Genomic DNA, 10879 nt, shown 5'->3' with positions numbered 1-10879 from the left:
AAAATTAAATTGGTTAAGAATTATGATTCTCGATTAAATTCGGGTCAAAGATTTTACAGGATACGACTTTTAGAAATTATACCAGGTTTAAAAGGTTTGCCGGGATTTTTATCCTTGTTGCTTGTTTTTTTTTTTCCTTTTAGTGGACTAGTGTTTTTTTTTAAAAAATTTGATCATATTTTAGTTTTTTTTTTCAGTTTGATTCTATTATATTAACATTCTACAATTCTTTTATATCTCACCACCTATATATTTTTTTAATTTTTTAATTTTTGTTTTAATTCTTTTAATTATAATTTATTTTGTTTGGAATCATTTCTTTTTTAATTTAATCCTCGTTGGTTTTTTTATGTCAAGTTTTATCCTCGTTCGTTTTGTTGCTGTTTTTTTCTTTTGTAAGTTTTTTTTTATTAATATTTTTCTTTGGTTTTATATTTCAAAAATATATTTGTTGACAGTTAAGTTTTTTAATTGAACCTGAATCCAGAATTTCACAAAGTTGTAGGTTTTAGAGATTATATCAGGTTTAGAAGATTTGTCCCGGGTTTGCTTGTTTTCTCTTCTTTTTTTTGAGCTTGTGTTTTTTTTTTATCTTCCATGTTTTGCGTTTTGTTTTCTTATTTTTTGAGCTTGGTTCTATTTGGGTTAGCATTTTTTTTTATTTCACCTCCTTGCTATTTTTTAACCTGTAAATAATTTATTAAGTTATAAATGTTTTGTGATTTCACTCCTTGTAATTTTTTTAATCTTTTAAATTTGATACTTATTATTTTAATTACTATTTGGTTTGTTTGAGATCAATTTTTTTTTTTATTTGTTTCAGATTTCATAATTCTTATGTGTTTTTCTCTCAAATTTTATGCTTATTTTTTTGTTATTTTTTTGCAACTTTTTTTTTAAAAGATTGTATCATTCAAAATTAAATTGGATGACATTTAAATTTTTTAATTGAATTTGGATCCAGAATTCGACGAATTGCAAGTTTTTAGACTAAATTAGGTTTAAGAGATTTGTTTAGTTTTTTTTTTTCTTTTTCTAAACTGATTTTTTTTTAAAAGTTTTTCAATGTCTTTTTTTATAGTTTTTCTTTAATCAGGTTAGCATTGGTTATTTAATAATTCGAATAGGTTCAACCGTTCAAGTGCGGTTTTTTCAGTTTTTTTCATTTTTTATTATTATTATTATTTATATTATTCAAATTACCACTTAAAATAATAACTTGATACTTAATTTTTTTATCCCAACACTTTTTTTATATAAAACAATTAGATCGATCTACAATGAAGCATGTGCAACACATCTAAGTGACAATTCTAAAATATTTGTTTTTTTTTCTTTCTATAATACTTAAATCTCATTGGTACTATTAATAATTTTTTTTTAATAAAATTATCAGTGCATGTACAGATACATTGTCACAATCACACACCAATTCCACCTTCTAGATCCATGACCAATTGAAAACATTCAATGGTTTGATTGGTTGTTAAATTTCTCTGGCTGTTAAATTACTTCAGATCATCCCCCTAATATTCTTAACCAAAATTTCCCTCTAACTACCCCATTAATTATTATTAACAAAAACAAGAAAATAAAATAAAATAAATCTCTCCCCCTCTCCTACACACTCCAAGTCTCTGTCTTGTATAACAAGGATTCAACATTTCCACTCCATACCTGTCCAAGGAATCCTCAAAATACCAAATTCGATAAACCCTATAATATTTCATAAACAAATCACTCAAAAACACCAAAAGCCACAAACCAAAAAACTCTTCTTCTTCTTCTTTTCCCTGTCTGTTTTTTTCTAAAGTTATTATCACTTAAATCCAGTCTACTAAAAACCCATCAAAGAAAATCTGAAAAGTCTGAATCTTCTATAAAAAGTTCGAGTCTTTTTTTTTTTTTTTGCTTTTAGTATTAGTATGCATAGATCCAGAGCTGTTATGGCTTGGAATGTGTTCAAATTTTGTACGGCCTTAAGGGGTCTAGGCTCGATCATGATCTTGTTGGTGCTTGGCGTTGTTGGTGTAACATATTATGCTGTTGTTTTGAATAATTATGGCCCTGCTTTGTATGATGGTGGCATCGATTCTCTCGTTTCTCTTGCTGTCTTGATCCCATTCCATTCTTTGGTAAGATTTTATTAGAGAAAAAAATACGTGTGTGTTTGTTTTGTAGATTTCTTCTGGGTCTTAGATTTCGTGTCCCCCCCCCCCCCTAATGTTTGATTTTTCGGGTTGCTAGTAAGATTTTTAGAAGCGGGTTTTTTAAGGATCTTACGTTTTTTTTTTTTTATTGAAGTTAAGAAAATTGTGATGAAGCTAAAATGAGTCTCTTGAGAATCCTAGGAGATAAAAAAATGTAAAATCTTTAGCTTAAAATAGTGTAAAAACAGCAATTCACTGGTAATAGTGGTAACTTGGTATTTTGTCTGAATTTTGCAGTTAGTGATGCTACTGTGGAGTTACTTTTCTGTTGTTTTAACTGATCCGGGGAGCGTGCCTCCTAATTGGAGGCCTGCTATTGATGAGGAAAGAGGGGAGGCTGACCCGTTGAATGGATCAGAGTTTAGTGGAGTGCAGTCTGACCAATCAAATCAAAGAATCCGATATTGCCGGAAGTGCAACCAGCTGAAACCACCTCGTTGCCATCATTGTTCTGTTTGTAAGTTTCTATACTCTGATCCCTCTATAGCATTCTTTAGCTTTAGTTAGTTTTTCCATTAAAGAAAATAATATTTGGTGTTGTGTTTGTTTCAGGTGGGAGGTGTGTGCTAAAGATGGACCATCATTGCGTATGGGTTGTAAATTGTGTTGGGGCCTTGAATTATAAGTATTTTCTTCTATTTTTGGTAAGTTTGCCTTCCCGCTTCATCCCACGAAGGTTTCCTATTTCAAAATTCTTGTTCAGCTGAAATAATGTGATGCACCTCTTCTGTACCTTTTGGTTTAATGTTGGTTTTTGATGTATCTCTTAGCTTTTAAAAGAGATGTTTATTGTAATGCGAATAGGCTTTTGTTTTGTTTAAAGGGTAAGCATAATTGTGGTTGGTAGTTGATTGATGTTTCTTGTTTCATGTCCCAGTGGGTAGGCAGAGGGAGGTATATGTGGTTCAAAGTTTCCATCCAGGGCTCATGTCATGTGAAGTTGAGAATACGTTGTCTTACCATATTTATGTTGTCCAACATGTTGGAAGTTTGGGACTGAACTAGTTGTCTGATGTGCCTGTGGTGCGTTGAATTTTGACAAATGTTGAGCTGCCTGCCTGTATATTAGCATACAACCTTTCCTTATTTCAGTAATAAATTACGTTATCAAATCAGCAGGTACTTCTTTCTTGTATAACTTGGAAGATACAGCCTAGGCTGTTTAACAAAGCTCCAATTTTCAGTTTAGAGTGTGGTTTAACCTGGAAAAGATTTTTTGTGGATGGTCAGACACCAGCATCATTAATTTCGGTGTCTACCTTTCGAATCTGATGACTCAGAGGTCATATTTTTCATGAGTTTGTGTTGTTTTTGTTTCTCTCGTCTTTCTTCTTTTTTTCTTTTAGCTTTTAGAACAAGTTGTCTGGATTTTAGAACATTGTTCTACATAATCAAATAGAACTTGCTATAAGAAATAGTTGCTAGCACTAGGAAAACAGACTTGGATTTTAGTATATGCTCTTTTTTATTTGGGGTTTCTACGTAATCGTGGGTCGCCTGACATATAATATTTTTCTTGATGTCTAATTACTTGCAATCTTATATTTTGATGCAGTTCTACACATTTCTTGAGACAAGTCTTGTAACTTTATCTCTTTCACCACACTTTATAGCATTCTTTAGTGATGGAGAAATTCCTGGGACTCCAGGCACCCTTGCAACCACATTTCTTGCCTTTGGTAAGTTATACTTAGCCTGGCTTTCTGACCTACATAATGGTGAAGTCTGCTGTTTCTAAAACTATTAGCGATGTTTTTCAGTCTTAAATCTGGCGTTTGCATTGAGTGTTCTGGGATTTCTGATCATGCACATATCGCTTGTGTCTGCTAATACTACAACTATTGAGGTATTTCTTTCACTTAACTTTGTGTATTTCTTCCAGATGTCAATTTGCCATGCACTTGCAGCTGTTACCTGCTTTGTGGATGTGGTATAAGAAACAGTGATGACTCTATGCAGTGTCAATGTCTAGTAAAAATTGGTAGATGAGTAGGTGTTTGGGAAATAGTTTAGGTACTGCACTGGTGGGTCTATATATCACGTTGATGTGTTGCTTTGCCCCATGCTCATAGTCATGAATGTTCACTTCTCTGATCTTTGATACTCAATTTGCTCGGTTTTGTGTGGGTCTCCTGATACACCAATATTCAGAAGAAATAGAATTGTTGCCATCTTTGTTAAAGATGTTGTACTGATTGAGCTGCTAATGTCTTGTTTTCAGGCATACGAGAAGAAGACCACCCCAAAATGGCGCTATGACCTTGGTCGAAAGAAGAATTTTGAGCAGGCTAGTACCTTCTGTGATTTATTTTTGATTGTTTATTTCATTAAAGCTCTGTATGAAAGCTAAGAGAGGGTTAAATTTATGCTGTCACTGATTTAATGTACTTGTGATAGTATTACCTTTTGAATTACTTCTAGGCATATTAAATGTATGAAAGGTGTGAGAATCAGGATGGCTATAAAATACAATACTCATTGCATACTCAACACGCAATGCATTGTCTAAGTGCAATGTCATAGCACTATTTTACTATAAATCAGAAAAGCATCATAGAATGCTAATGCTATGTAGCGAAGATAAATGTTTCATAGCCTTGAGGGATGTGTTTGAGCTCTGCTGTTAGGAAATTGTTCCTGGTGCGCTTTCAAATTGTATCATAGTTAAAATTTATCACTTCATTATGCATATGGTTGAGCTGTGTTGAAATGGTAATCCTTTGACCTAATATATTGTGAAAGTGCAATGTCAAGTTACTATAACCACCTTTCATTTGATTTCAAGTTGTGCTGCCTGGTTATCTAGCTTGGTATGCCCGTCTTTGCCTTTCATTTGATTCACAGTTGCCTGGTTATTTGTTTAATATTTGAATGTGTTATGCTTATGTTACAGGTGTTTGGGGCAGATAAGCGATACTGGTTCATTCCGACTTATTCAGACGATGATTTACGGCGAATGCCTGCACTTCAGGGTCTTGAATATCCATCGAAACCCGACTTTGATTCCCAGGAATTCTAGGCAGCAGTTGTGCATCCATGAATGAGGATTTTTTTTTTCCACTGGAACAATAGATATGGAGCCCCACAAAATGATCCATCACAAATTAACCGTTATACAACCTTCCAGCAGCTAATTTGCTCCTGACCATTCATTCCCACGGACATCTTGTATAAATAACAGGAAAAAGAAAGAGAGGGCAGGGTGCATTGCATTAAGAAGTTGATCAGGTGAAGCAATACCTACTTTGCTTGAATGTGGGGATGGCATGATGTTTTTTTTTCCTGTTCTAATTATCAGGAGCTTGAGAATTGTACGATAAGGAATGCTAACCTTTTCAGCATCTTGTGCTCAGCTGATGGTACTGCAAGTTTTGCTGTACGATTTGAATGGAAATATAGAAATTAGTGTGGTTTGCATAAGCAGTATCTTTCCATGCTTGTTTTAGCTGGAAGATTTATTTCAATGCTGTGCCTATGCTCCCCATAAACTGGGCTAAAAATAATCACTCCTAGTTCCTACAAAGGGTAAAAAACCTTATCCAACATGGTGAAAAAGAAAAAGAAAAGACATTGTTCTGTGGAGAATTCTTACAAAGAATTGCATCAGTAACATAACATTAAAGATAAAGGATCGAATTTTGTATCATAAGGTGTCGGTTCACGAATAATAGACCTGCTCCTTATGTTAAATATATATAGTAATGGATTCTGAAAATTTTCAGATGGTTTATCTAAAATATTCGAGGACATCATAACTATTAAAATTATTATTACTATTATTAAATCAAGTCTCACGTGACTGGTTAATTCTACACTCAACTGACCTGTCTTTCGATGATGTTTTTTTGATTTTTTTTTAATTATTTTTTATTGACCCGTGTTAACTTTTCTGATTTATAATCTAAAATTTATACCCAGCTCGGATTAATAACTATAATGAAAATAACAAAAAGATACAAATTTGCACGTAACAGAAATGAAAAGGAATAAAAGGCTCAAAATAAGAAAGAAAGAAAAAATGATCGAAGGGTCTGGAAAATCCTGATGGAGCAATTCAAATTTCAGACAAATGGCAGAACATTCTAGTTGGTGGAAGAAAACAGAAGCTTAGTACGTGTCACATTCTTTTTGAACTGCACGTGTCCAGTTCTCAGCAGTTATAATTTCACACCGCAAAAGCAAGAGCACACAGACCATTCCGGTTCCTTCTCTCGCCCCCTCCAACTCTCCGGTTCAAAAAATCTCGATCGCCTCATTCTCCAGGTAATTCTCTTTAACTTTCTTATCCACTTTCTTTCATTTTCTTTGCAGCCAAACATAGTAACATATCCTTGCACTACTCAATGAAATGGTAACAATGATTAACCTGAAAACAGTTTTTCTTTCTGGTATTTAGTTTTTAGTTTGTTATTTTGATGATGGACTTATTGGATAACATTTACTTATGCGATCAGGTCATTTGAATTTCCATTCTCTTGCCGTTTTATTCTATAAAACAGAGAACAAAAGGGCTTATAATTATCTTCCTCAGAAAGTAGTTTCTCCCCCTGTTTTTTCAAGCTTTTGTTTATTAGTTGTGTAATGTTGTTAAGGCATTAGTGTTACATAATCCATACTCTTTATCTCCTATCAATGCAATCCAAATATATAAAAATTGTTTTTTTCAAGTGAAATTTTTTAAGCGAATTTGACAGTGCTTATTGATTATCGATATTTCTCCTCTTCGATTCTTTGTGGCTTGTTAAATAAGGCATGCAGAAAAGAGGGTTCCTTAAAACATTACTTCTTGACGTGTGAAAAGTAGCTTGGGAGTTGGTTTATTTTGCAATAACATTGAAGACGTTTGGCATAGGAGGTTTGATGGTTTGTCCTTTGATTTTTTTTTAAATTTTTTTCTTTTTAAATTTGGATCAGGAAGAGCTTCTTTAAAAATCTAGATTTTGTTGTTATTTATCATTTACAAGAAAAGGATTTGAAGTTCATTTGTCATATTTAAGAAAAGAATTGTAAAAATCCTATCTTTCTATGCCCCTTGTTTCAATGGTAGAAAATGTAGTGCTCTCTGAGTAATTATGTTAACGAATCTTGTTCCAGCAGTATCATTTAATCAGCATTTCTGAATTCACTTATTGTTTGGTTGAGGTGTGTGGTTCATGGAGATCTTTTTGTTATGCTTGGTTTTGAAGACAACCAAACCATAAATCCATTTCGTGTTTGCAGTGTTTAGAAGGATAGTGCGAACAAAATGCAGAGGGAAGGGCAAGGTAGAAATGATTTATTTGCTGCAGGTGATCCTTTTGGTAATTTCTCCCGATTTGGCATGATTCCGAGCCTATTTGGAGGGAGGGATCCGTTTGATGATCCGTTCTTCACTCGCCCATTCGGTAGCATGTTGGAGTCTGGCATGTCTGATCCTCCAAGTTCTACTAGCAGGGAGGTATCGCAGACCGATAGAGCAAAGGCTTTAGTTATAGAAGAATTATCGTCTGATGACGAGGGTGAAAAAGAAGATGCGCAAACTGGGGATGAGAAGAGTGACTATCAAAAGCACATTGGTTCAAACAAAGAGCCATCTGTTGAGCATCCTGATGATTATCCTGATGGTAAAGTGAAAATCATGGTTGATTCATTATTTAATTTTTGCTCATGAATTATTGTACTTGTGTATCAATGATTGTAACTGCGGTTTTTCTCTCAGAGAGGGAAAACAAGACTGTGAATTGTAGGAGTGATTATAACCGGACCGAAGGAACAGAGCCATGGGTCCGCAGTTCCAGTTTTCAGACTTGCAAGGTCACATATGGGGGTATAGATGGAGCATATTATACTTCCACTAGGACCAGAAGGACAGGCAGTGATGGAGTAAGTAAACCTTTTCTGGGTATGTTGATTTGCTTTAGAAATGCCTTCTGTTTTAATGTTCTGATTCTTTACCAGGTGGTGGTTGAGGAGAGCAAAGAAGCAGATAAAACAACTGGTCAAGCAACACATAGGATCTCGAGAGGAATAAACGATAAGGTGATTATCATGTCTGTTGGCCACGTGCTTTTAGAGAATGCTGAACAATGATTTTAAACCATTAAGAATATGTTAGGTGCTGAAACTTTCTCTGACATGAAGGGTCTTTTTTCAAGGTTTAGCATTCATTCGGTCAGACTTCCAAGTGTCCCTCACATTTCTGGTAAAAATTTCGTTAGCGTACACTGGATTTCCTCTGAAGCACCCATTGCATTTGTGTTCCTGTTTATTTAAATTTATGTTCAACTCATGTTTGCATTATAAAGGAATCTCTGACACTTTGAATCTGATGAGATTAATCTTTTTCTTATCAATCATCATGCTTCTCTCTCTGGTTAATGTTATGTATTTAGCTTAAACTGCATCATTATTAATTGATCCTTTGTCACCTCTTATTGGTCTAGCATAAGCAGAGGGAAAGGTGAAATAGGTACTCTCTTGTTGAATGTGGCGATTAAGGACCGCATTTCTGCTAGGATTAATGGGCATGTGATTCTTATGTAGGGCCATTCTGTTACAAGGAAGCTTAATTCGGATGGCAAGGTGGATACAACACAAACTTTACACAACTTGAATGAAGGTTTGTTGTTGTTGTTTCCTCTGATCTTTTGAGGCTTTTCTGTTCATTCCTTTATCAACAGAAAGGCTGATGTAGTAAGATATTCCAGATGAACTTACTGGTTTTGAAGAAACATGGAAGCTTAAAGGACAGTTGCCAACTGGCTGGAGTGATCATTTTGATATGCATGGCAATAGAGGTAGCCAATGTCTGCCCCCTTTAGGTTGCTAGCTTGTTTATTTGGACATCATTTTCTTCTGTGGTTTTTGTCACTTGGAGGGTCTGTTCACTGTAAGTGGAATCATCTTGATGAGTAAAATACATGTTTTTGGTGAATGCAATTAGCAACCATGAACAGGGAGCATGCTCCTGTGTCTTCTTAAACAAGGACAAGAAGTTACTGGATTTCATGGTTATGGTTTGTGTTCCATCTGTTTGCAGCAGTGATCATTCCAAAATGTGTATCCCTGTCAATTATCACGAGTCAGAAATTAGTAGTATTCCATATTGAAGCTGGAATGAATGTCCATAAACTTTTCTCGAAGTTGGCATGTCTTTGTTATTAAGTATAGTTCTTTGTTTTAACAATAGGCCGCCACATCTTGTATCCTATTCACGAACAAATACGCAAATCTTGTATGATGGAATTTGTAGGTAAATGTTACACAAAACATGGCTAGTTGTTGAGTTAATTTGTCTCTTTCATGTCATGTTACATCTATAGGAGTGGTTATTCGTTAGTTGATTCTGGCATCATCTATACTCTCTGACATGCGCTTTTAATGTTCTACTTTCAAATCATCATAATGTAGGTTCTAGAGGCAGTGAGCAGAAGGGCATGGGATCCTGGAGAGTTTGGGCACTTCCATCCACAAGGCAAGCCTGGAATGCTGGAGGAATGGAATCAGCCCCCGAGCCTGGCACGAATGCTTTAGGAGGAAGAACCAAAAAAGTTGTTAGGATCAACATAGAATAAATGAAAGATACTTTATAGTGGTCTTTTTTTACATTTTGCGAATACATCATCCGGGGCCCATTTCTGTGTTGTCGCTTGTATATCATTGCGGTTTGTGAAGGTTGTACATAAATAACAGCCAGAGACTGATTTGTTTGTTGAAGGTTATCGTGTTTTAGGCGGATTGTTGCTGTCATTGCAGCTTGTTTGGACAAGAAACATTGATAAAGTTCATGCTAAACTCTCTTATATGTGCTCAAAGATGATTCTATAGGCTATTTTCCTTGTAGTTTCTCCCGTTGAAGACAACTATAACTCCGTTTTGGCGATGGTACTCGGTTTCTGAAAGCAAGACTGAAGTCTTATCGTTGGCCAAGCTTCTCACCAAAATAGAAAACAGTATGTTGTCGAGTACCATGCTGACAGAATCATCTCCAAACTACAAGTTTCCTTGTGAGCGATGCTACTGTATTATCTAGGACAGGAAATGAACTTCGTATAGATCCAAAGGGTTAGATACTGAGGAGTATGGATTCACAGAACAGAAACTAGAGCAAAATAATAATGTATCTCCAGGAAACTCGAAAGAAGCTGAGTAGAAACAGAAAACGAGACCGAAGGGTCTTGTGTTCAATGCACAAAACATTACTATATTACGGGTAGGCTGTGATAATCAATGTATGTGCACTGAAGGCAACGTGATCCCTTTTAGATCTCTGTGTTGGTTGTTAAAGAAATTTTTAAGATCCTTCTCTCTGCTCTTTTTTGTTTTAAATTTTAAAAGATAAAAGGTTAAAGAATTAATTTTAATAATAATTAAAATTAATTTTTATTATTATCAACATTTGATTAGTCATTATAAATCTAGAAAATATTTCTAAAAAAGACTATTGATATTTATGAATGAGATTGGACAAAACAATATGCTAAAAGAATAACAACCAATAGTTTTTTTAATCAATTTCTTATAATTTATTTAAATTATATTAATATTCTATAATAAAAAACTTATATAAAAGATTAAATCTCAATAAACATATTCATTAATCATATTTCAATATATTTTCCAAAACATCCAACACAAACGAATCTGGATCATGACTAAATTCAATACGTAACAAGTTAAGCTATGACTTG

General features: G+C 34.3%; 2 protein-coding genes across 2 annotated transcripts; both read left to right on the top strand.

Moving 5' to 3' along the window:
- The first annotated feature begins 1537 nt into the window (after nt 1-1537).
- Nucleotides 1538-5630, top strand: LOC7464858 (probable protein S-acyltransferase 14). The gene is made up of 7 exons (XM_024585292.2): nt 1538-2135; nt 2448-2667; nt 2763-2854; nt 3766-3889; nt 3971-4056; nt 4432-4497; nt 5104-5630. The coding sequence occupies exons 1-7, from the start codon at nt 1926-1928 to the stop codon at nt 5227-5229; spliced, it is 924 nt and encodes a 307-aa protein (XP_024441060.1). The 5' UTR covers nt 1538-1925; the 3' UTR covers nt 5230-5630.
- A 635-nt stretch (nt 5631-6265) lies between these two features.
- On the top strand, nt 6266-10003 carry LOC7464857 (uncharacterized). The gene is made up of 7 exons (XM_002320685.4): nt 6266-6473; nt 7431-7813; nt 7909-8072; nt 8148-8228; nt 8733-8808; nt 8897-8986; nt 9600-10003. Exons 2-7 carry the CDS (start codon nt 7456-7458, stop codon nt 9761-9763), a joined length of 933 nt encoding a protein of 310 aa, XP_002320721.3. The 5' UTR covers nt 6266-6473; nt 7431-7455; the 3' UTR covers nt 9764-10003.
- Nucleotides 10004-10879: the final 876 nt, after the last annotated feature.

This window comes from Populus trichocarpa, chromosome 14 (assembly GCF_000002775.5).
Source record: "Populus trichocarpa isolate Nisqually-1 chromosome 14, P.trichocarpa_v4.1, whole genome shotgun sequence".
In the NCBI taxonomy this organism is placed as follows: domain Eukaryota; kingdom Viridiplantae; phylum Streptophyta; class Magnoliopsida; order Malpighiales; family Salicaceae; genus Populus; species Populus trichocarpa.
Note: the sequence above shows the minus strand (reverse complement) of the source record. Positions and strands in the feature narration are given on the sequence as shown.